Source organism: Microtus oregoni, unplaced genomic scaffold (genome assembly GCF_018167655.1).
Source record: "Microtus oregoni isolate MIOR12 unplaced genomic scaffold, Mior012 000014F_ref0000157, whole genome shotgun sequence".
Classification (NCBI taxonomy): Eukaryota; Metazoa; Chordata; class Mammalia; order Rodentia; family Cricetidae; genus Microtus; species Microtus oregoni.
Window position 1 is genome coordinate 47,115,595 of NW_024543073.1, and position 26,905 is coordinate 47,142,499.

Consider the following 26,905-nt stretch of genomic DNA (forward strand, 5'->3'; position numbering starts at 1 on the left):
GTAGAGGGGCATGAGGAAAGGAAATCAGGGAGAGACAACTAAAACTAATGACCATTGAGGGGACATAGGGAACCCTAATATAAAACAACTAAGCCTAAGGATACAAAGAAACCTGCCTTTGTAGTCCAGAATTTTCAACTGGTCCATTATACCATGTATGGAAATACAAAAGACAATTTTGTATATTTCTTACTAATTCAGATCATTACAATGAAAACAATTTTTAAAAATAAATAAACAAATAAAGCTAAAAGATGCCTCTTGGTCAGACTCTGTCTTGGGGAGATTGAAGGAACAGGGAAACAAAGGTAGAATGTGAAAACATTTCCTTGCCTTGTAAGAGAAGAATTTAGCAATCTGAGAAATGGGTTGGACTTAAAGTATTCAAAGACTCGCTGAGACAAGCCATCTATGCTGAAAATGATTGACTTTTGCTAGCCAAGGAAGATTGGGTATATGTTTAGAATACATTGTTACAAGGAGCCCACCGGAGATGATCACTCAGATACAGCTTATAGCTAACTCAGAGTCTTGATTCCAGCAGGTCAAGACTACACTCAAGTAATTGGAACCTAAGTGTAGCTCTAAGCATTTAAAGCAAGGAGCTTTTAAAAGCAAAAATCACATCCTGGTATCTTGCTCTGCAGCTGCAGGGGGTATTTTGCACAAGCAAGAAGTCTAACAGAGCTAAGTTAGCCAGAACATCCTGGATTTGGGTTTCTAAAATAGATTTGAATAATTTTCCATGGGATTCTCCATGAAGAAGATCAAATTCTAGTTAAATCTGAAATGGCCTCTAGAATAATAAGGGTGCCACGGGGCTGTGTCCCCAACACCCCAGCCGCCTGCCCGGCTAGCTTATGCCCCGAAATAATTACAGGGACACTGTATTCTTTTAAACACTGCTTGGCCCATTCTCTTCTAGGCTAATTCTCACATATTAATTTAGCCCATTTCTAATCATCTGTGTGTAGCACCCCAAGGTGCGCTTACCGGGAAGATTCTAGCCTAGTCCATCCTGGGTCAGAGCTTCATCCCGGGAGCAGGGCATGGCGTCTCTCTCAGGCGTCTGCTCCCGAGAGGAGAGCTGTCGAGACTGACCTCACTTCCTCTTCCTCCCAGCGTTCTGTTCTGTTTACTCCTCCCACCTATCCTCTAACCAATAAATGGGCCAAGGCAGTTCCTTTATTAGCCAATGACCTTCCTCCATCAGGCCTCAGCAAGAATCCAAGATGGAGAAACCTCTGCATTGCCTTGTCCTGCCATAGTATGAACTTATAAAATCCAAAAGAAAAATACTAAAAGCACCAGTAGCTAATTAACCAAATGAGTCAGTATAAAGCTTTATAAGCAACAAATTAAAAAACGCAATCCTATTCAACTGCACATGGGCCATCTACCAACTGAAACCATATCCTGAAGCATGAGTTACACAGCAAACAACTACAGTGTGATCTAACTCTTTAAAACACAGAGCACATTCATAGGCAACCATGAATATGATTAGAAATGTGTGGGGACCCACGCGTGACTCAGCTTCCATCTGGAGTCATCTCTGACTTAAAGAAGGCATTCGAGTTCAATCTTGCCTACTCTACTTTTTCTTATAACCTTGAGGGCTGTGAGAGACTTCTGATTTAGCCCGTGAACAAAGAACACTCTATCTAGTAGAGTGTATACTGCTGACGACAAACCTCAGTAACATCAAGATAGAAGTGAGGCTGCTTCCGAGCAGCAAGCACGTGTTGGAGAGGAGGCTGCTCACTCAAGGACGGAAGTGGTCTTGAGGTCAGATGCTGACTGGCCGTCTGTGCTGTGCTTTGTTCTGTCTTTGGATATAAGCAAGTTCTGAAATAAACTCTGGGCTGCTTGACTGCTTCGGCATAACCAGACATACCTCCCGATTCTATATTGCCTTCTGTTTCTTCTTACTTTTCTTTGGCCTGGAGGATCCCCTATCCAGGAACCCTAGCTGACCTTGTAGGAGTGGGCTTCTACAGAAATGGTAAAAGCAAGATTGAACAGAAAAATCCCAAATGTTTAACAGTCAACATACTTCTAAATAATTCATGTGTGACTATATAAATAAAATTTATTAATATTTTGAATTGAGATGTAATGAAAGCACAATATGAAATGTGTTGGCATAGATAAAATGTTACTTAATGAAAATTTAAGCTTAAATTAATATTTGAAAAGAAAAAAGTATGCAAATTGATGATTAAACTTCTTTCTTCACAAGCTAGGTAAAAAAACATTAAATTATAGATAGAGCCTGTGGAGGAAATGATAAAGATGAAGTGACTGCAGACGGAGAGTGTGGTGGTCAGAAGGCAACACAGTGAGGCCCAGCGCTGCTTCTCCATAGCTCCTGGGAGAAAACAGCAATGACCAGCATCAGGAATGGAGAACACAGTACAGGAGCAACTTCCAGACAAGAAATGAATCTGGCAACTTAGATATAATGGAAAATGCCTCAAAACTCACACAACAGAAACCCAAAAATTAAAATATATTTTGTTAAAGGAAATTTAATCTGTGGAATACAGGAACATTCATATTTAAGGAAATCAAAACTTTTCTTACAAACAAAACTCAAGGCTTAGATATTTTTAAACAAAATAAAATATATTTGTTTTTATTGGCTAAGGATGTTGAGAAACAAAAGAGCTCAAGAGAAGGCATGGGAATCTGTGACCGACTCATTTGCACACTAAGGAATCCCATAAGAACTCCAAACTGAAAATCCTCTATATTTGCAAAGGACCTGGTACAGACTTGGGCAGGCCCTGGGCTGAGTTCACAAGAGCTTTGCTCAGTTATTTTAGAGGGCCTTGTCCTAGTGACCTCTCCCCTACTGCCCCTACTCCTTCTGCCTCCTCTTCTGCAGGACTCCCTGAGCCTTGAAGGGAGGATTTGAAGGAGACATCTCATTTAGAGCTGTGTGTCCCATGGTCACTCTGCCTGCATAGTGTCTGGCTGTGGGTCTCTGCATTTGTTCCCATCTGATACAGGAGGAAGCAAGTCTCTTTGATGAAGGCTGAATAAGGCACCAATCTAGGAGTAAAGCAAAATATCATTAAGAGTCATTTCATTGTTACAATTTTTTTTTTTGGATTTTCAAGTCATTTTATTAGTCCAACCATATAAAAAAGATTTGTAACCACATCTGCCAACCCCCTTTCTTCCAAAAAGTAGCAGAGGAGCAGGGGGATGGACCCTCCCTCCCCAGGAGCTCTTTACAAACCATGGTCAACACAACATGGAGACAACACAAAAGTAGCAACAGGTAATGGGGCAAAGAGAACCACAACACAACCCTGTTGAGCAGAGGCTGCCACATGTGAAGTTAGGAGTTGGGGGCCACAGAGTAAAAAGCAGGTCCCCCTTCTTCCTCTTCAAAGGCTGTCAACTCCAACAGTGTCTTCTCTTTCTCTCCATGTGCAGGCAACATGAGAAGTGGGGCAGGACATTAGAACTGAGCGCTGGGCACTGAGCTGTCTCCCAAAAGGGCCACAGCCTAGCTTGTTGGCCTCACCCATATGAGGAATGGGCACATGGGCTAACTGGAAAATGGTAAGAGAAGCTAAGGGGGCTCCTGATCAGGCCCCAGGTCCATCACTGGCGGGGAATCCTACAAAAATAAAAAGAAACCAAGCCTAGCTGCTGGATCACCAGGCCCAGATGATATCGCAGGATAAAAAAGAGCAAAGCAGAAAAGTTCAGGTCCTTTTAGCTTTCAGTATCACTGCTGAGGATCCTACCGCCCGCTCCAACCCCCAAAGCCATGGCAGGGCCTCAGTTGGATCGTTTCATCAGGGAAGGAATGAGGTATAAGGGCTTCATGCCCTTCCAAATTTTCCCCTGAGACAAAGGAAACGAGGGCACCAGGAGTTGAAGAACAACACTATCATACTGTGCAGCAGATAGGCAGGGAGGAAGGGGGTACGTCTCCAGTCCAGACTTCCAACACTCTGGGGCCACTCAGACCACATATCCCAACTTCTACAACACAGTCACTGAGAGACAAGCAGAGAAGCTGAGAAAGGAGCTTTCTGGTGAGGAAGAGACCGTCTCAGCATCTTTTATCTACAGTCTTGACCACCCCCCAGACAAGCAATGCCCGAGTCAGAACTCTGCTTCTTCAAGGTATCTGACACTCTGTGGAAAGGAGTTAGGATGGGCCCAGGGAAAGCAAAGGGAAAGACAGAAAGAGAGAGAAATCCTCAGTTGTTTCCAGAACCCATACAAGGGACCAGAAATGAAACCTTGAACACGTGACTCCAAAGGCTGAGCTGGGGCTACATAGGTATCATAGGCACGGGTGTTAGAGTCATCGGTCATCTGCACGCAGGACATCCTTGTCATCCGGAACTTCCTCCAGCCCCTTTCCTCTCTTGCAGCCTCCAGCTGGACTCTAGGAAGGGCTCTGCTTGGCAGGGCTTTAGCTCCCTGGATCTGTGAAGGTCTCAATGCAGCAGTTCCCAGAAAAGCAAGCACTCTGGGCTCCTCTGCCTGCCCGCTCCAGTTCTTCCTCTGCTTCAGGAACTGTATGTTTCTGCTTCATGGGGATGGGAAGCCACGTTATTCCTCTGCAAGAGCATGGTGAGCAATGTGCATTTCCCCAGGCCACTGCACTGGGGTCACCCATCGTTAGCAGCCACCAACTGCCCCATGCCCTCTCGGATGTAGACAGACTGGATTTCCTTGGTCTTGAGGCAGAGATCACAGGCCCAGACAGCAGAGGCCTCGGTGGTTAGCAGCCCGTAGACGCTCTCCGTCATGCCGGTACACTCGCGGTGAAACCACTTCTGGCAGGAGGCCTCGCACAAAATGGCATCCTGGTCGTCGTTCACCTCACTGCGACAGGCACCACATGGGTAGGGTACACCAGGCCCGGGGGAGGCTGGGGCCCTGAGCCTCCACCTGCCTTGCCAGGGGGTGCTAGGCTGTTGGCATCTGGAGTGCCACCACCTAGACCGCTACTGCTGGGCGGGAAGCTAGGCTGGTTCCCGTTAACAGCTGCAGCCGGGAGCCTGAATGGTAGAGCTCCTGGGGAAAAGCAGTGGGGTCAGGTGGATTCAAGGGCTCTCCCCCCCCCCCCCCCCCCCCCCCCCCCCGTCCTCACCACTCGGGCCAGGAAAACCAAGGTCTGGACCAGGGAAGGGACTTGTGTTGGGAGGCAGGCTGGGGAGTCCCTGACCAGGTCTCTGAAGAGAAGGACCAAAAGGTGCTCCTGGCTGGGCGAAGCCTTGGGGGAGAGGAGGAGGACCCAGATCCCCTCTAGGAGGCTGTCCCATGGTGGGCGAGATCATGGGACCGAATCCCCCCACTGGGCCTGGCATCATCTGCCCACCAGGTGGGCTGAAGTTTTGGCCCAGAGACTGGTTGAAGGGTTGACTGGGAAAGTTCATGTTGCCTGGTGGTGGATAGCCAGGGCCCTGAGGAGGCATATTAAAAGACGGGCCCATAGGGTTAGGAGGGAAAGGAGGGGGCTGTTGACGAAAGGAAGTGGCTGGGGACCTTCTCCTCCTCCAGTGCCATAGCCTGGGGGTACCTGGCCTGTCATGCCCCCCTGTACACGAAAGCCTCCAAAGGGCACAGGACTGCCAAGGAATGGAGAGCCTATGCCCCCACCTTAGGGGCTCCGAAGTCATCTGCAAAAGGATTAGAAGCAACCAGGATCCACCGTGGGAGTTGGGGGTGGTGCGAACTCCGTCAGATGTGAGTATGCAGGACCCTGAGTGTTGGACTTTCTTCGTTTCTTTTCGGGGCTCTTCATTTGCAGACCGTGCTGGGCGGCGCGGGGGGCGGTGCGGGGCCACTGCCTCCCTCCAGCTTGTCCGGTGGGGGCGGCGCCGAGGCGGCCATGGATTGGGGGACCCGAGTCAGCGTCGGCGGGAGAAGCAAGCGTCCTCAGGCCGCACCATCGCCCGGAGGAGGGTCAGGGGCAGCGCAGCACCCCCGAGCTGCAGCAAGCCCTAGACGTGCAGCGGGGGAGGCGAAGAGCCAGAGCACAAACTGCACGCCTGCTCCAGACTCACCGCCCGCCTCATTGTTACAATTTTTAGAGCAATATTATTTTGTTTTGTTCTAGGTCCCTCGGCTACCTAGACCCTAGGGGTTTTTGTTTGTTTGTTTTTTTGTTTTTTGTTTTTGTTTTTGTTTTGTTTTGGGTTTTTTTTTTTTTGGTTTTATCATCCAAGCAGTATAATATATGGGTCTATGCTATCGAGTTGGCCTCAAGTCAAATCAGACATTGGTTGGTTACTTCCACAAGCTTTGAGCCACCATTGACTTAGCATATTTTGCAGGTAGGACATACTGTAGGTCAAAGGCTTTGTAGTTGGCTTGGTTCCTTTTCTCTTTTGGTGGCCTTTCTATGTAATAGACACAGCAGCTCTCAACCTGTGGGTTGCAACCCCCACAATGGTCCCATATCAGATATCAAATATTACATTACAATTAGTAACAGTAGCAAAATCAGTTATGAAGTAGTAACAGAAATAATTTTATGTTTGAGGTCACCAAAGCATGAGGAACTGTATTAAAGGGTTGGAGCGTTAGAAAGACTGAGAAACACTGCAGTAGAATATGGGAGTAAAGGTTCTGTGTAGACAGCAGCTGGACCTCTCTATGTTCAATGAGTTGTGTGTGTTGCCTTCAGCAGTGGGGCTTTGCTGTCAGTTGTGGAGAGCAACCTATCCTCTTGTCAACAGCTGGGTTGTTTGGGGATTTTCACGGGACCCCTTTGGCTAACAACTCAGATGGATGAAGCTCTGTCCTGGCGCTGGAAGCTTCATTTGGTGACAATAGATGGGCCTAGATATTTTCATTGCCAAATATTGTACATATTAAGAAGTAATTAGTATTAAGTTTTAGATTTTCTAGGCTTTATTTTATGTGTGGGTGTTTTGCCTGCATGTTTGTCTGAATGTTGTGGATGTACAATGTTCCTGGAGGCCAAAAGAGAGCATTAGATCACCTGTGCAGGGTTCAAGAAGGTTCTGACCAAACCAGGGCCTCTGGAAGAGCAACCAGTACTCTTCACCCTTGAGACATCTCCCCCACCCACAAATATTAATCTTTTTACAAAGTCAGACCATTAAAAAGAATATTTTCTGTTTCACTTTAGGAGCCCACAGTAAACGTTAACAAAACTTGGCAAGACATTATTTGAAAGGAAAACACAGGGTGATGTTTCTCACATAGCTGGATGCAGAGACCCTCACTATATCCTCAAATCTAACCTTATATACAAAACATTAACTCACTTCATATAGGCTGACTTGTTTTACAATTCAAAAAAATGAAAATCTTTAAATTGACAGAGCAATGAAGAAAATGGTATCAATACCAGAACGACAGTAAAAGTGTTTGGTGAAGTGCAAAATAAAACCTCTCAGAAATCAGAGACAGAGTTTCCTTACTGATTGGCACTGTCTACCAGCGGCCTTCATCAAGCATTTAACTGGGGCCCTCCCAAGTTCAGATGGTAAATAAATGCCCGTGGTCATGTGGCTGGATACTCATAGAAGCAAATTGGCAATTTAACAGAATTACGTTAAGTGAATATAAAAAAAGATATTATATTCACCTTAAGTGAATATAAAAAAGATATATATTTAAGCTCTTGGAATTAAAAAGTAAATTCCATCAATATATTTAAGTAGAAAAAAACAAATAAAGGAGGTTTGTGCTTCTTTAGCTGGAATTGTAAAATTAATAAAACTCCCTTATGCTGCATAAATCTGACACTCAATCAGCACTGCACCTGTATGTGGTACTTTTCTCATTGTAACAAAGAACTTAAGGGAAGGGCTTATCAGGGCTCACGGTCTGAAGGTAAAGTCGGTCGACGGAGGAAAAGCCCAGCAGGCCATGCCATGGTCACAGTCAGGAAGTGAAGAGATAAACGCTGGTGCTCAGCTTGCTCTCACCTTTCTATTCAGTAAGGAACTGTCGGAATCCAGGGATGTGGATCTGTCCCACCCTGACCAAAGGTCAGAGAGTTCAGGCCTATTCTTGCTCCTCCATGGTTATGACAGGAGTTTTGACCTATGGGATGCTTGGCCTAAGGTGTGGCCACTGCATGTCCTGCCTAAACAGCAGAATACTCAGCTCAGGATATAGTTACTTGATGTTTCAGGTATTGAAGAGCTAATTGCTCTGTCTATTCTTTGTATCATAGTAAATAAGTCTTTTGCTTTCTTCCCCCCCTTTTGGATTTGGGTATATAAGCATACAGAAAATAAACGTGGGTGAATTCAGTGTTCACTGGGTTGCCCTCCTGATTCTATTCTGTGTCTCTAATTCTTTTGTATCTCTGTTTTTTTCTGCCTAATATTTCTAATCCACATGTCCCTACCCTGGAACATATGAATCCATTGAAGTTGGACCCTGTCATGGGACCCCAGTCCAGGGGATGGTGTTGCCCACATTCAAGGTAGGCATTCCCTACTCTCTGAAATGCTTCTGGAACTCATCTATCTATCATCTATCTACCTACTATCTATCATCTAGCTATCTATCATCTATCTATTATCTATCTATCATCTATTGATCATCTATCTGCCTGTCTGTCTGTCTGTCTAGTGTTGTCATTTCTTATGCTCTTTTCTCTGCCTCCCATGTTCCTTCTTCTCCCTTGCTCTGATCACTCATTCATTACGTATTGTTATTTTCTCTGAGAAAACTGTCCCAAACTGAGCCCCAAGTCTTGGTTTAGCACTCCTGTCCACAACCACAGTGCCCTCTGACCATTGTCAGCATCCAATATTGCAAGTGCCTCTGTGTGTGTCTAATTCACCCTGCAAGTTCCAGAAGGGGACCTAGAGGCAATGAAGGCTGGGTCTCCAACCAGTGAAAATGGCCAGCGAGGAGATGGAGACAGCACAAAGTGCACAAAAAGGTTATTCCACAACATAGTGCAAATGTTAAGTGAGTATGTACAGACATTCCTAATAAAACCATGGCTTAGCCCCAGCCAATGGGGCTTACAGACACCTGCTTAGAAAAACCATAGTTCCTTGTCCCGTTGATGCCAGCTTGCCCATGGTTTGCTTTGGTCAACAGAATACAGGAAGGTGTAATATAATGTTTTTTCCGGTTGTATTTTTCACATTTCTTTTCTATTTTGCAGATCAGCCGCTAGATGTCGCCATATGGCTCCATTTCTGCACTGACGTCCACCTTCCACCCTGAGAAGTCACCGAGTTTAGCATTTCTCTAGTCCGGGTAAGACAGGGCAACAAGAACACCCGAAGGAACGCGACTCTGTTTTAGCTCAAGGTCACTTCCGGCTCCTGAGAGCTGAGGAAAGCTGCCGAGTGCTCCGAAGACTTTCAAAGCATCTTTGCTCTCCTGCGTCCTGATCCCAAGTGGGATTTGTATGGGTCGTGCCCCCCTTCCTGTTAGCAGGGATCTCCTTAGCGGCGCTCACCTTTCCTCCTAACCTGCTTTACAGCAGGCCTTGGGGTTTGCCGGCTTTTGCTTTCTACTGTTTACTTTTGTTATTTGGGTGCATTTAAAAGGAAACTGCTCCTACAGCCGCGTGGACACTGGAGTTGAGTTCGCATTCCAGTTTCCTGAAAGATTTCCCCTGTCTCCTGTTTCTTTCATTGCTGTTTGAACTGTCACAAGTTTGAAAGCTTTTCAGTTCCCAAGGGCATTCAATTCATACACAAGAAGCCTCGTTCTTAATGAGCCAGAAGGTCCTCCCTGTTCCTAGTCTACAACAGTCTAGCGCTGTCCTGGACCTTATCTCTTTGTCCAGCTGAGTGGCTCCCCTGCCTTGCCCACTTCATTTACATAAAGTAAACTTAACTCAGCGGGCAATTCTTTGAAACGAAGATTTTTTTAATTACACACGTCCTGCCTTAGTTAGGCAGCCCTCTGGTTATCTTTATTAACAGACACTAAATAATTTTGCATCATTTAAATGCCCTCCAGTGTGTACCAACTGATAGGGCCCCCGGGGAAGGTGGACCTGAGAGATACTGGCAAGTGGGCAGGGCCAGGGAATAACGTTTAGCCTTTCTGACAGGGAGCTAAGTGACACTCCCAGTATGCAAGAGAACGTGTCCAGTGAGGCACCCACCGCAGGTGAGTAGTTTCGACTTTTTTATTTATGAAACCTGGAATTGTTCCCATTTTTGTTTTCTTACCTAACTGAGCAAATGAATCGAGTGTGTATTAATTTCAGTCTGCTGGGTGGGTTTTCTAGCACTTGGCTGACATGGGAGCTAGGAGCAAGAGTGGTACAAAGCAACCCACTATTTGGGGCTGAATTACAGTCTCCCAGTAGGAGAAATTGGCTTCAACTCTAAGACTAGACAGAATTAAAGAAATTGTATCGAGTATGAGTAATATCTTTATATAAATAAACATGTTACTTCGTTTGGGCTATAAAGAAAATTACTTCCAAACTAACGTTAGTAGTGAAGGTTAGGATAGATTGTGGCCTTTCTTTTTCAAAAGTAATATATGCAGTTTCTCCTGCTGAAAAGAGACAGGCTGTGCGTAAGTGTGAGCTCAGAACCATGAAGGGTTTCTTCTCTTTGTGGAACTGTTACTGAAAACAAAAAATAAAATAAAAAGGGCCCAGAAGGTGGATGAGGAGCAGGCAACTGCGTGAAGTCTGTTTTATCCATAGGTTTAGCTGTGAACTGGGCCTGAGAAAAGTTACGCAGAGCCTTCTGTGAGATGCAGCCATGAGAGTCAGACCCCCCAGCAGATGGAATGAGGCAGGGATTAAAACTACGGGTGCAAGAAACAGCAGAACTGGGTTCAAATCTAAAAGTCCAGAAAACATTGAGGCAAATCATTGTCCCTCTCTTGGCCTCTTCTAAGCAAAATACGTCTGCTTCACAGTGATGTGCAGGAATCCATGTCCCTGCCAAATCTTTATAAGAGTTTCATTTACTCTCAGTCCCCAACACTTGTTAGTTTTTTCTTTTTTTTTTAAGAATACCTATTCCAGCTAGCATGATGGATGACACATGCTTTTAAACCCAGCACTCAGGGCCATAGGCTGATAAATCTCCGTGAGTTCAAGCCAGTCTGGTTTACACCGCACATTGTAAGCCAGTCGGGGTTGTACAGTTTGACCCTGGGAAGCTAGCTCTGTGAGTCAGAACCCTTGTAACTCGTCAAGAGGACCTGAGTTCCCAGCACCCACCTGGCAGCTCACAACTGTCTATAAAGATCCAGTCCTAGGGAATCTGATGCCTCATTTGGCCTCTGTCAGCACAAGGTGTACATACATACATGCTAGAAAACACTCATACGCGTAAACTAACTCTTTTTTGAATAGCTGTCCCAGCTGGAGTGCAATAATAGCGCCTCCACACACCTGTGGTCTCCTTGCGTTTTTCAAGAAGTATCTGTCATTTCTCTAGTTTTAAGGATTTCTTTGTGTTTTTAAGTATAGGAATTTTTTGCGTGTTCTGCCAGATGAATAGTTGACTGATTTTGTGCTGTTCTCGAGGCTGTGGGGAGCACATTTTAAATAACTTGCCTGCCTTTTCCTTACAGGCCATTCTCTTGTAACTGCCCTTCTTAGACCTTCAACGTTAGCTCACAAAGAAGAGCATTCGACATTGTTGCCAGAATTGGGTAGGACCTATGTTTTCGTGTAACACGTTTCCATAGTTAAGAGCACTTGTTGCACTTGTGAATGCCCTGGGTTCCCAGCAGGCACATGGCAGCTCACAAGTGTCTGTAACTCTAGTTCTAAGGGAGTTGGTGCCACTTCTGGCTCCCACAGGCACCAGGTACATAAGGATGTGCATACACACATGCAAGCAAATGTAACTATAAAATAAAAATAAGAAGTGTTTTTAATTACCATTCTAGCTGGGGTGAGATGTCAGTTCTCTGTGGGCTGTGGGAGGCTCATTGTAACTAACTTCTCTGTCTTTTGTTGTAGAATCTCCTAGCCCATCGCCCACTAGCCCATCGCCCATTCACCTGTTAACTTCAACTACACATAACCAACATTATCCAGTATCAGGTAGGTTCTGTGTTTGACTTAATAGGTTTCAAGTCATTGCATCTTATCTGAGCCTCCAGTAAGGCACATCTGCAACATCTGGGTCCAGCAACCCTGACACTAAAACATTGGCCAGAGCATCCCACGGCTCCCTCTGGGGGTGGTCTCCTGAATTTCTTTCTCTTGCCTTTTTACTAAGCAGGAATTTTTCTGCAGAGAGAATCAATTATATCGTGCACTGAAGAAACGCTTAAAGGATTTAGAAAAGCAAACTGAACGAACACAGCCCTGCTTCTTAGGAAGCCTGTGTTAGCCAGCAGTGATTTAAGGTCAATGGAGGAAGACACACGATACTGTGTCCTCTGTTGTGGTTGTTAGAATGTGTTTAAAGGTTTGTGGTGGAACTGGCACTCAGAGGATACAGTGGGGGAAGAGCAAGAAGTCAGAGTGAACGCACGGGGCGAGCCATGGGTAGCAGTTTCCCATCTTAGGGTCTCAGGAGGCTTGTTCCTATTGTGAGGTGGGAATTCTTTCCCAAGTACCAAACAGTCACACTTTCTGTAACTAAGAGTATGAGAAAAGCTGCTATAAATAGGACCTCAGGCCACCCCACTGCTTGAAGACTTCTACCATATCCCTAGAATGAGGTGCTGCTCTGGCCAGTGCCTAATTCTGAGCTGGGAATGGCCCCCGAAGCATTGCCCATCTTTCCCTCCTTTTTCTTGCCCCATGCTCATCAGACAGATTTGAGAAGAGAGTTCCAACCCTCGTCTCCTCCACAGATATCTTCTGAGATGTTCACATCAGGGTCAAATTCAGCAACTGACTGAGCTTCCTCTGAGGTGGTATAGAACAAAGACACTGTTCCATTGAAGCAATGAACCTGACAGAATTCAGAAAACCAACTCCTCACCTCAGGGAAGAAAATTTAGTACTTAGAAATGTGTGTAGATGTATATCAAAGGGGTTCTGTTTGCTGTGTATCTTCCAGGTCAGGCTGAAAGTGAGATCTGCTTTGAGGACCATTTGGCCTTTTTCCTATCCAGGCTCCCACCACCCAGGACCTCACTTTGTCAATATTTCCCAGCAGTTTCCACGCAGCTAGCAATCACGCATGCTCAGTGCTGTTAGGAACCCCTTGGAACTCTGTGTCCAAGGCTACAAAAGCACACAGTCAGTCACAGAGAAAGTAGGGTCTCTACTTCATAAAAACTATCTCAAAAATAGATGGGCTTCTATTGCTTCTGATTGAACAGGGTTATAATATATACTCAAATATTGTGTGTATTTGTTACAAGAAAATGAGACGTCGTAAAGAGTTCTTACTGAAGCCTGACCCAAGCCCAATCTAAACCTTTCACGTGCTTGTCTTATTACTCTACAAGTTCTTTGCAGATGAAAGACACGGGAGTTTAAAATGTTTTCAGAACTTACCTCTAGCCAGTGAGCGGCGAAGTCTGTGTGCAAATCTAGACAATTCGTCTGTAGTATCCTCATGCTCCACCAATATCCCAACCCCCCAAAAAAGTTGCTTCATTTTTACCAGCATGAAATATACTTGGCATAATGTTCACCATTTTTGCCGTCCTAAGTGTTTGGCTTGCCCAGAGTGCTGTATATCCGTCACCGCTGTCTGCCTTCAGAATATCTTCCTTATTCCAAAAAGCCATCTTATGTTGGTTACCAGTCAGCCTCTCCCCCATGCCCACAGTACCATAGCAACTGCTAATTCTCTTTCTTCTGCTATGGATTTGTTTTTCATATTTCAAATAAATAGATTAATACAACAGGTGGCATTCATGAGGCTTGTTTCTCCTAGGATAGTATGTATATATGTGTGTATTGGAACATGAAGTATTTATTCCTTTTTATGGCTGGAAGTTATTCTACTGAATGCATTAATTATCCATTCATTGGTTGGCAGAGATTTAATAGAAATATGTGCATTTGGGCTCTTGTGAATCGGGCTGCTATGATTATTCCTTTGCGACTTTTTTGGGGGGACGCCCATGTCAATAATCACAGAGGTAGAATTATGGAGTCAGATATTGCAATTTTGTTTGCTGAGTTGGCCCCAATACTGTTTATTGTGTGTATGTATGCGTGTGTGTGTGTGTGTATGCATGTATATGTACATCTAGACTGTGAAGGTTCCAGTTTCTCCAGATCTTTGCTCACACTTGTGATTTTCGTCTTGTGACTAGCTGATGGTCCTGTCTTACCCTGCGGTAAGGACCGCATGCTACAGTGAACCTGATACTCTTAAGCTACTAAAGCTCCCAACTTAGGCCAGCCTCTCCTAAGTGTGTTCAGAGTGCTTGTGTTAGCCTACAGTTGGGCAGACCCATCTAAGGAAGGCCTATTTCATGCACAGTGTTGAAGGTCTAGGGTACTATTGAAGGCCTCTGAAGGTGAGAGAAGCCTGGATGCCCATGACCTTTTCCATGTTGATCAACACATGGAAAGTCTTATGCCAGTCCACACTGCTTTGGCTGACCGCCTCGTAGCCATGCTCTCCGGTGTGGCATGGAGTTCACAGTCTTTTTGATTTGCATTTCCCCAGTAACTTTTAGCACAGTTGCTGGCCGTTTTCATTTCATGTATATCTTGGAGGAAAATGTCTATTTAAATGTTTACAATGTCTAAATCTTTCTGTTGTATAGTTATAAAAACTCTGTGTGTATTCTAGATGCTATCTTCTCAGACACATAGCTTGAAGATATTTCCTCCCATACTGGGATCATCCTTTTGCCCTTGGTACTGTCATTTTAATGTATTTTTATAAACTTTATTTTCTATTTTGTTGCTTTGTTTATGTTTTCATATACAAAGAACCATTTTTCCAAATTCAAGGTTATAAAATATATCTCTACTTTTCTTCCAGGAATAGTCTTTTATACATACTGTGTATGTACACAGAGACACACACACACATTCTATATGATATTTCCTATGTATGCACATATACTATATATATTCGATATGATAGTTCCAATGTATAGACACATATTATATATGCATATATATCTTCAATAAATCTTGAGTTAATGTTCTTAGACGACATAAGAAAATTCACTTTACCCTTTTGCATGTGAGTATAGCAGTCATTGAAAATATGACCTTTTCTCATTGACTGTCCTCCACAGTCTTTTGAAAATCAGTTAGTCATAGATATAAATTAACTTCTGGACTCATAGGCTATGGATGCCCTCAGTTTGGTGGCAGTAAAGTATTTAGGGAGGAAACAGTGAAGCAGATCCATCTGAAAACGTATCAGCAACGTTATGGGTCATTAGTGTAGGCATATACTAACTTCTGCATGATGCAATTGTCTCAGGGGATCTAAGAACCCTCATAATTGGGTTCCATAACCAAATATGCTGATTAGACAAATATGGGGCTGAGAAACTATGCATAGCCTGTGGGTTTTGTGCAATCTACAGCTTATGGACTTTATATTTTTAAGAGCTCAGGAAAGCAAAAGAACACATGAATGTCACATGAATTGAGCTTCCGCCCATCAGTCCTAATGAGAGCCCAGCCATATCCTCAGTATGCTTTGTTTCTACACTGTCTCTGCCTGCTTTTGCCCAAAAGCAATTTAAACCGCCAGGTCTCCACTAAGGCAATGTTCAGGAGTGATAAGGACTCCCTGCGAGGAGGAGTGGCTTGTGTGCAAGGGGACTGCTTATCCAGAGTGTTCTTGACTACAAGGAGGGGGTGCCCTCATGCAGCTCCCCAGTCACGCTCTCTTTATCCATTCCACCTGCATGCTACTGACAAGGGTTGTCACCTATCGGAACTGCAGTGTAGGACAACGTCCACATTCACAAGTGGCCCGCATTGTGTGGTACCTGCCGGTCCCTGTAGCCTTTTCCTCCACTGTCAATCTACTTCTCTGTCCCTTTCTTCTCATGAACTATAAAGCACTGGTAGTTCCCCCAATCTGTAATGACGTCTCAAATTCTAGACCAACTGTGATGTTATTGGTTCTGTACCTATATGTCTATGCAGTCTGGTGGTGACTTTCTGCGAGATACCACCAGAGGTATGGTCACTTCAGAGCTGAGAAAACTAGGGCACACCCACCCTGTCTCTGTGTCTCTGTTGCATAGATGTCCTGAAGCTGCCACCAAGGGCATGGGGTGAAATTGTCTTTGGCTGAGTGTTTTACGGAGCACCCAGTCGCTTCATGTTTATGCCCTTTCTCGACTTCTGTTTTACACAGGTATTACCGTCAGAACAAATAATATGTCTTTCAATGAAACGTCTGTCACTCCTGAAGTTCCCAGCACCTCAAGAGGTTTGTTGTGTTCTCACCTACTCACATGGAGTCTGTATAGTGATGGAGATTTCCTCAGTGGGATCCAGCTAGTGACTGTAGGGAAACCGACCAAGAGTGAGAAGTGCAAGCTCTGTATAGTGATGGAGATTTCCTCAGTGGGATCCAGCTGGTGACTGTAGGGAAACTGACCAAGAGTGAAAAGTGCAAGCTAAGGGGCCAGGCTCCTGATGCTCAGGTGCTCTGCTCTTGGAGTAGCTCATAGAAACAACACTGTGAACCAAAGAAACTGCAGCTAGGAAGGTACCCTAATGATAAATCAGACCTGGAATTGTGTGGACCAACGAAAGGACCTAGGAGGGAGGCCTTACAGAGTCTGAAGCAAACCAACTAGCTTACCTGGGCTGGCCTTGTTCCCTACAAACCTTGAATGAATTGCCTTGAGAGACCTCCATGCCATTACTCTTAAAAGGAAGCCAGTCATACTTGCCCCACAGTGTCTCTCCACAGATTAAATGGGAGCTAAGTCAGGGTGCAGGCCCCAATGCCTGCAAACTGATAGCTACAAGATCGGCTGGGTGTTGAGATAAGGGTGAACCTGTGGCCTAGTTGCTTGTGCAATCTCTCTCTCTTTCTCTGTCTCTCTGTCTCTGTCTCTCTCTGTGTGTCTCTGTGTGTGTGTGTGTCTGTCTGTCTGTCTGTCTGTCTAGTTCTCTGAAAGGAAAAAGGTAGAAGGTCTTCTGTGGATGGACTTGGAGAAGGTACTCCACATTTAAAATAGAGTCTCAAAAAGCCTCTGAATGGCTTCAGGGTTGTAAGTGAGTTGGAATTATTGAGAAGTATCTATGGAGAAGAATGGAAGCACTGGATTTCAGAATCCAAGGGAGAAAAATTAGGCTGAGTGCTTAGACTACTTTTTGGGCTCATGGATCTAACTAACAGTCTCACTGATGGTTAACTTCAACATGGAGCCAACATGATAATGTCAACTGGAAAACATGTAGGGCCCATGGTAGACACAGCACTACACGATATAGACTCTATAAAGGACAGCTAAGGTGGTAGGGCATTTTCATGCATCAGAAATTAGAGTCTAACAACAACCTAGAGACATAAAGATTTTAATTTTCTTATCTCTGAAAAAACCTGTAAATCATGGAGAAATTATGTAACCTGCTTAAGAACGCATATACGGCGTCCTGTGTTTGACTCCATAGCATAAAAGTTCAGTCCTGAAGACAGAGATAACAAACTTTGATGAACCTTTATTTTTTGGATATGTTTTGCCACTTTCTAGAATTCTCAGTCCTGAGAGCAGCAAAATATATCTAAATTTTTGGCTGTGTGATATCATATCCCACGAGACATTGTTGGCAATACAAACAGGAGGCTTCAACTGTGGGGGTGTGAGGGCTTCATGGGCAGCAGAGAAAAAATTCTATGGTGTGGACTTGTGGGGGAAGATTGATTCTGTTAGGGCTTTGAGGAAACAGCCAGAAAACTTAACAAATGGGCAGTCTGGTGGAACCGTTGCCAAACTTTCAAATGGGGCACAGTAAGCCTTGGGATTCAGATGCTGCCATGGTATAAACCTAGGCGATGGATAGCCATGTGAGCTTCTTTGGCTGGATTAGGGAATAGGGTGTGTGGACTGTTGGCTGGGCGTCTCTACTGTTCGCACCATTTTCCCGTTTCCATAATGGTGTCCCATCAGGACACCCATCAGGTGTCCCTCTGACATTCCCTTACCCCCCGCCCCTGCCAGTTAAGAAGCTGGTTGGCAAGCTTCTCACCCGTGAATATTTGTTGGATAGTGAAAAAGTCCACACTGAAATTCCTCTAGAAGTAGGAATGGCGTGATTCTTAAGACATTGTGTTATTTTCTGCTGCTAAAACAGCACCAGGACTAAAAACAATTTATGGGAGAGTTCTCTTGGCGTGTGATTCCAGGGGAGAGTCCTAGTGGAGGGGAGCATGGAGAAGTCACACCTGCAACTGCACATACAAAGCAGAGAGAGCCACTGGGAAGGGAGGCAAGGCTGCAGCTTCCACAGCCTGACACCAGCGACATGCTTCTTCCCTCGAGGCTGCGCCTCCCATAGCCTCCGCAGAGACTTCCACTAGCTGAAGAACCAAGTGTTCAAACACGTATTAGAACCAACACAGGCACTTTAGCGTTTGGAAGGTTGGAAAGTGACCAATAACCCCCACACATCCAAAATGGTTAAGAATAAGAAATCCTTTTGGCCCTGGACAACCAATTGGTGAGCTCTTCCCTAGGGAAGGTCATCCCTCCCATTCCCAGCACTCCTAAGCTGCCTGTGGTTTTCTGAAAACATATATACAGGCAGAATTATATAGACTGAACATTTAGCCATGGATATTTGCAAATATGTTTGTATATACATATGTGCACGCAATAACAGTTTGTTTGTTTGTTTTAAGAGACCATGAATTTGAAGGGCGGTGACGAAGGGTCCGTGGGAGATTTTGGAGGGAGAAAAGGGAAAGGAGAAATACAATTCAATTATAAACTCAAAAGGAAAAACGGAAGTCTATAGGCGGAGCTTTTCTGCTTCTCGGCAATCACTCCCAAATATTCACACAGAGACTAATATTAACTATAAATGTTGACCGATAGCTTACACTTGACACTAGCTAGCGCTTACAGTTTGAGCCATCTCTGTTCATCTGTGTTCTGCCCGAGGCTCGTTTCCTCATCTATGAACTTCTCCTGTTGTTTCTTCTGCATCTGGCTCACTACTCCTCTGACTCTGCCCTTCTTCCTCCCAGCATCCTCTCTGCCCTGAAATCCTTCCTAGCCATCAGCCAACCAGCTTCTTATTAACAATAGAGCCACACATTTTCACAGTGTACAGAAGGATTATCCCACAGCAGAAATCCTCGAATTTCAAAACTTTTTTGTGAAGACATATTCTACTTATTATTCTGACTTACTTGGAAAACTTTATTTTTCAGCAAGAATTGAACACCCTTTTAATGAACCAGGTATGTTGTTGTTTTAATGAAATGACAATTATTCCATTTTTAAATTGTAGCGTTATCGTTTCTTATATCTAAGAAGTGACAAGGGTCCATGTTAAAAGAGAAGAATATATGTCATTAGGTTTAGTGACAAAAGCTAATATTTCTGATTTTAAGGGAAGAACTTTTTTTTTTTAAGTTTGGAAGTAGCAATACATGATTGGGTCTTTTGTTTTTCTCAGTTAGATTTTTTTTTTAACCAACTATGGACATTTATAAAAGAAAAAAACTGAGTCTTCCTCTTCCAACTAATTAGTTGGCATCATATCAAAAATAAATGAAGACGATCCATGTCTCAGCCCTAATCTACCTTCAGCCATACCTTTACAACCCCCTTCTAACTGACGTCATGTCTGCTGCCCTTGGAGCTGCTGTGGACTGGCATAGGTCACGAGTGTGCTTCTTCACCACCCTGCAGTTTTCAGCTCTCCCTTACTACTTGGCCAATGATCACATTTCGTGTGGGAGAGAAGGTGATTGGAGAACTTGGCCACACGCTCACAAGTCACAGCTGATCGGTGGAGGAGGCTGCACACAAGTGGATATAAAGGCTACGCTTTTATAAACTATTTTTGCTTTTAAAATTAATAATTTTATTTATTAATAATACAAATAATTGTATTTAAGACATAAGTTAGCCAAATGAGTGAGTATTTTATCTGTATGTCTCGCCCTCAGTTCCGTTTGCTTCTTTGATCAGCACTATAAATAGACTGGACAAATGGGAAGTTCCCCCCAACTTACTAGTTTTAAATTGCTTCCTTCCCAATCTGCAAAAGTTCACAGAAGTATTTGTCATTGCATCCATGAGCATGTAGGATTTGGGCCATAACAAGGCAACGCTTAGAACACAGGTGACCAGTTCTGCTTTACCGTTGTCTGACTGGGTAGCTCAGACTCATTCGACTTGATTTCCTCATTTGTAAGCTGTGATTCTTCCAAACCTGTGATTCTATGATCTATTTTATACCCTTCGATACGTAAGAACTTTGTTTTCTCTCATCATGTTCAAACCATCAGAGAGTTTGTGGATTTTCCCAGTCAATGCTGAATATCAGCAAACTCTTATCTGATATTATGCCTGCAACGAACACTGAACTTAGCTGGCATCAGAACTCGGGGGTGGGGTTAAATGTTAATCCTCTGTGTGGCCAAGTGAGCATAAAGTTCCAGGTTCCCACAAGGTGACTGTTAAAATACAAAGTTTTTAAAGATTATATGTGAGCAAAATTATGAAGTATTAATGCGTTTTCTGTGAGCAGGCAAAGTCATATCACCCTGTTCGGTTTCTCAAATGACACAGCTGCCTTTTCACTTCCTCTCCTCTCCCATAGTGACAATCGCCATTGTTTTGGGAGTGATCGTTGGTATTGTTGGAACTATTCTTCTCATTTATTACTTAATCAGTCTAATAACAAAGGTAAGAGTTCAGCGGTCCAATTTGCTTTAAGTATCAGTGTGAAGAAGTTTGGGTGGCATATTCTCCTGAGTACAGTTGAACACAAAGAGAAGCAAAATTTTGTAGAACTCCATCCTTTTTAACTGGGTACATAAAGACAGGGAATCCTCAACTGAGCTGGTTTTGCACTTGCCAAACTTAAGGCAATGCCCGAATATAAATCCCTTCATCATGTCCCCATTAAAAGGTTGCACAAAGTTCTTGCCAAATATAATTTAGTATATGTTGATGTATATAGACACGCTAGTCAAATTTCTACTTGTATTTAATTTATGAATAAAATACTTAAGACAATATGTCATACTTAGATACATTTAAAACTTCTATTTATTTCCTTTTTTAAGATTTATATTGTAATTTTGTGTGTGTGTGTGTGTGTGTGTGTGTGTGTGTATGCCATGTTTATGCATTGCCTCCAGAGACCAGAAGTGACCAGGTCTCCTGGAACTGGTTGTAAGCAGCCCAGTATGGGTGCTGGGAACTGAACGGGTGTCCTATGCAAGAGCAGTAACTAACTGCTCCTAAACACCGAGCAGTCTCTCCAGTCCCACCTCTCCTTATTTCTATTCTCACTGTTTCTGAAGTAAATTATTCAAAATTCACACCACAATTTTCACCCTGTGAATTTTTAATGATTAAGGCCATTTTTAGAGACATGCACTATAGCGGCATAAAATGAGTTATCCCTACAATGCACAACACTATACTTTCAGGAATTATTTCTATAATTCGTTAAATACATATTCAACAGCTCTCTAGAGTATGCAGTTCTCTACCGGAGACATTTAAGACAGAAACTCTGTGTGAGCATTTACAGTGCTGTCCCGGGATCTGCAAGGCTCTGTCCTGTATCCCGAGCACCGAGTCATGTACGATTGACAGCTCAGAATTTAGGATCTTCTATTTTTAATCTTTCCCCAACTGCTCCACTGTAACCATGATCTGTCTCTGTTGTTTCAATGAAATTGGAGTGGTGACCACACTATGGTAGCAGGGCCATCACATTAAAAATGACAGGAAATCTACACCGTTTCTTTGCTAGAATCTTCAGCTACTTTATAAACAACTCCCATAATCAGCCAGTTCTATCACCGATTCTCATTATTCGATGTAAATGTATCTTTCTTAGCTAATACTTTGTCAACAGAGGTTACACACTTCATTATTTATTAGTTGTTCAGTTATATATTAATTTATGACTGCTTGATATGAGGTGTGCTCGATACGAGATGACGCCTTTGTCTGAAGTCTATACATTGTAGAAAAGTCATTTTCTGAGAAAATATATGAAAATGAAATTCCATCTTAGCTAATGTTCAAACCCTGAAATGTTCAGTTGGCAAAATTCATAGCCTATATTCACTTTATCTACAGAAGAATTGGGTTTGGGCAACATGAGTCTGGAATCGTAATCTCTTCATTTTGATTTTTATTTCCACATTCACTATTTGCTAGAGCAGAGAATATGGGAAAGTCAGTCTACAGGATCATGTGACCTCTGTTGAATTGAAATGCATATATAAATTTAAATTAATGAGCTGGGCATGGTGGCCCCTGCTTTTAAGCCCAACACTCGAAAACAGAGGCAGGTGGATCTCTATCAATTCGAAGCCAACGTGCTTTACAGAGAGAATTCTAAAACAGCCAGAGCTACATAGTGAGGCCTTGTCATAACAAAGCAAAATAGAATTTAAAGCAATGTTCATAGGTATCTATGAAATAGGAACTTTCCCCAGTAGAATTAGACTATATAACTTTCAACCCAAAGTAAAGGAGTTTAGAAAAATGTTTTCTCATTTGAAGCATTTTTATCTTCAAGGTGTCCTTGATTTGAAAAATGGTGGTGATATTTTTTGGGTTTTGCTCCTAGAAAAGCTCAGTTGACATACACCCTCCCAAGGATGAAGACACGGATGTGCCGCTAAGTTCCATTGAGCAGGTTAGTGGTGGTATCTCTACCTTCTTTTGTGTTTGGGGAAAAGGAATGAATTAGTGAATTCCATCTTTCTGAGTCATGCGGAAGCAAACCAACTGAATTCACCAATGCTAATTCCTTTTTAATGTGAAAATTGTTCATAGATTAAAGGGAATCTCTCCTAGGTAGGGAGCTTTTTTTTTTTTTAAGCGAAACAAATTCTATAAATGAAAGAGAAAACAACCTAGTGTGCTCCTTAGTTCACAACCTGCAAATCAATACATGTGGGAGACCCTACAGTGGTTCGGATATGATGCTGTAGTTACGGAGACAGCCAGTTTCCAAACCCACACCCCACCCTTTAGCTGGAAAACCTTGAGAAACTTGCCCTTTACTTCCCCAGCACATGAAAGGTGAGGTGGGCTGATTGTGGACTGGAGGTAGCCTGGGCTATGAAGCAAGAGTCTAATGGAGCGAACATGCCTCTTAGCTGGTGTCAGCTCTTTAGGCGCCTTTCCTAAATGACCTCCTCGTACTGTTGCAGCAAGTCTGGGCCTCTGCTTTCACCTCCCTATGCGGGTGCCAAGTTGGTGCACACATGCAAGACTTCAGGGATGTTTTATTCATTCAGAAGAATATTGCCCCAGGGTCATTGTTTGCTTTAAAGGAAATTTATTGCCAACCTTAAAGGTGGGAAATAAGCCATGCAGAGTGTCGCACGGGAGGGAGAGGCAAGTGAATCTCTGTAAATTCAAGGCCAGCCAAGTCTACATAGTGAATTCCAGGACAGCCAGGTCTATGTAGAGAGACCCTGTCTTAAACAAAAAAACAAAAGCAGAAAGTTCTTACATCTTAGAAACAAGGTGCCAGTATTCTGTCTGTGGGGGAAAACACAGACTTTACCAACACCGGAGATGGGGATAGGAGAGCAGGGGGCTCTATTACCAGTGAGGAGGCAATTCATCATAGCTGGATGCTGAATGGTCCCTCTACAGTGTGTCTACATACAGCCTTGATATCACTTCACCATACAGTTCTCAGGAAACTTTGCCTGGAGCACCAACCTAAGTAGTATGTGCTGGGGGAGAAGTCGTCAAGAACAATGAGCTAGAATGATCAAAATCAATTGTAGCTTTTCCTGTAATTATCAACAGTCATAATGGATGAACCAATTTTAGGCTCACTAATTTTTCATATTCAGGTTATATTTGTGAGTGAAATGAGTTACAGAGTTCAAATGCATCCCTTAAGAGACGTGAGAAAACACAAAATTCATTAAAAATGCTTTGGTCATTATTTTATGAAATACCATTCCAAACTGATGCTGAAGTCCTAAAAGGCCAGGATGCTCTGTGGTCTCCATTGAAACCAGGCATCTTCAGGAGTGGCCAAGGAAGAGAGTGCTGTAGCCTCCTTGTACTTGGTCATGACTTGTGCTTGGTGGGAAATTGAGGAAGTGCATTGGAGTCAGCTGCCCACTGTGGCTTCCTCACGTGACCCTGCCAGCCTGTGTCTCACTGGGAATATCTGAGATCCTGCCCTGTGCTGTCAAACACAGGAAGGCTGGGAAATGCTATCAGGGCAGATGCTCTCACTGTCCCTTTTATATGTCCTCTGAGACCTGACATAACCTTAGTCCAACCTTCCAGTCAAGAAGGTAGGGCTGCAGGTAGGGCTGTGGGGTGCAAGCAGGGAGCTGCCTGAGCCTCCCTCCTAGCAGTCAGAGGAATGTGCTGTAAGCTCCGTGCAGGTTCATCCTAAAGTGCTTTATTCCTAAGAAAGACCTCACAGACTGGGAGCCTTGACCATGTGTATGCAAATCAACTCGCTGTGTTACTGCCTTGGCACTAGGCCCCGCCTCTACCCACCTTCTGTGGTTTCTCACCTCTGGAGAAGGGAGGAGCAGAACTGTGTGTGTTTCTCACCTGAGATTTCCAAAATAGATTTTCAAAAGGAAAAAAACCTGTGCCTTTCTAAAACAAACAGACAAACAAAGCAACCCTCCAAAATAGCTAAACGGAGGTTATTTTATAACAATTATATTCAAAGACTCCTCCAAGAAGGCAGCATCCTGGCATCCATTTGATGCAACGATCTCATGGTGTTGCAAATATAACTGTGCCCTGTTTGACTGTTTTGTACCTGCCCCATCCTTCCACAGAGCGTTATTCAAGAAGAGCATGCCAGTGTCTGAAAGGCCTCAGAGAACACAAGACTACAGTCAATGGAAAAAGTAGTAGAAATCAGACATACCAGTACACTGTGTACCTTCCTGAGCTGTGCATTATAAGAGAAAATGTCACCATTGAAAGCTTCAGTAATTCACGATGGGGGTAGGGGTGGGGCGGGGGGAGCACCTCTGTTCACTAGCAACTGAAGGTGAAGAACACATTTCCTTGTCTGCTTGATTTTGAGTTGGTGTAAATTTTTATAACTACTTGACTAAAAGTTTGCTCCAAAATTTCAACTGAGATCATGTGCTGTCCCTTAAGACTGACTTCTTCGATTCTGTTATATTTTGTTCACAGGGTTATCGTTGAAAGGCTTAAGCGATTCCCTGGGAAATCCAAGCTTCCTTATCATCCTAAAGACTGAATCCAGTTTCATTCTTTTAAATAATTAAAAGGCCAGCAAATCCTACCCCTCTCCTTCCTTGCCAGACAGGCAACACACAGTTCCCTGTTAGTGGTGCAGGTGCTTTTCCCACACTAAGAGAGCTCACACTCAGAAATGCCACATGCAAATATACAAAAGGATACACATCCATTATTAGATGTATAAGACAACACCAAAGTACCTCCTATTTTGAATAGCGAGTTGCATTTTAATTATTCCAAGTAATTGGTCTGACAGTGTTAGACTGACTCCTTCGGAGAGCACACAAAGGTCACAAAGAGATGTTTCTGCAGCCAGAGAGCCCTGAGGAGGAAAATGACGGCAGACCCTTCCTTCAGTGGAAATCAGAAAGAAACTACAGCAGTATGTGCAACTGTGAGCCAATAAACTTCTTCAATCCACCCACTGAGAGCTTCCCTTGTTGATAAAACTTCAGAAAACCAAATAGAGGGCTTTCTAGATGCAAGGGACTGAGGGACTGTGTGACTATATTTGACTCTGACATTTCTTTATAGCAAGCCTTAAAATAATGAATGTTTTTATAAAAGAGGACATAAATTCGGGAGGGGATGGGAGGTAAGGTGGATCTGGAGTCACAGAGGGGGAATAAGAGATGAATATGTCAAAATATATTATATAAAATTCTCAAAGAATTAATAAAAATATTGCTTTTAAAATCAATATAAAAGCAAGACCTGTGACTATCCATTTCCAAGTTGATAAGATTTCAAATGGCTTTACCCTTGCTTTATGATAACTAAATAAATAACCATATGTACATATTGGAGATTATTTTATGCTTGTCACCTATTTAAAATAAAAAATTGAGATAAGAGAATATTTCTTTATGTATATTTTAAGTAGATTTAAGAGTATTATTAAGTTTATTTAATTCAATGATGACCCAAGTGCCAAAATAATTTTAAATGTACTTATTTCGAAAAATATAAAATGTTAGGTGAAGAGAGGGCCTGAGATAACATTATCTCTAAAATAATTTACTGGTCAAAGACAGTAAGAGATTAAAGTAATGTTCTGTCTCAACCAGAGCCCCAGACTGCAGAGGGTAATTAAAGTACAAATTGCTTTAGCCTTCTTGAACTATGGGATGTTTCTCTGTGTGTCTCAATTGGTTTCACATTGAAATTTAGTGTTTGTATGAAGAAGTGACCTTTATTCCCTTTGTAGTTTTTATAATTAAATTGGGGAACAAAAACAAAAAGAACTCTTTCCTGTGAAGACATCAGGACCCCATGCATGACCCTAACTGAAGTTCTTAAAATTGGGGATTGACGTGAGTATGGGTGGTAAAGCTGGTTAGATATCTTGTTATCAGACACTGGTGTTTTTTCTAGAGATGGAAACAGAGCGTCCCAGTGAGGGAGAAGGAGACAGAATGTGACCAAGGAGTGTGAAGAGCCAGGGAAGACTGTGGCAAACCAAGTGATGTTAATATCCAGGGCTGCGTCCATGGCCTTCTCGTGTGTTTTAGGCATTTATTCCACCAAATAGCTATTCTCCCAAAGAAGTTCCTGAAATCCAGTTGCTACTCAAAGAAAAAGATATAAAAAATTCCACCCCACAGCATGAGTGTGC

At 43.3% G+C, this 26,905-nt stretch overlaps 1 protein-coding gene and 1 pseudogene across 1 annotated transcript; one reads left to right on the top strand and one right to left on the bottom strand.

Moving 5' to 3' along the window:
• Positions 1–4,643: 4,643 nt before the first annotated feature.
• On the bottom strand, positions 4,644–5,871 carry LOC121455991 (annotated as a pseudogene).
• A 4,196-nt stretch (positions 5,872–10,067) lies between these two features.
• Positions 10,068–25,011, top strand: Gypa (glycophorin A (MNS blood group)). The gene is made up of 7 exons (XM_041663331.1): positions 10,068–10,104; positions 11,930–12,013; positions 16,221–16,295; positions 19,254–19,283; positions 20,654–20,739; positions 22,649–22,717; positions 24,855–25,011. Exons 1-7 carry the CDS (start codon positions 10,068–10,070, stop codon positions 24,885–24,887), a joined length of 414 nt encoding a protein of 137 aa, XP_041519265.1. The 3' UTR covers positions 24,888–25,011.
• Positions 25,012–26,905: the final 1,894 nt, after the last annotated feature.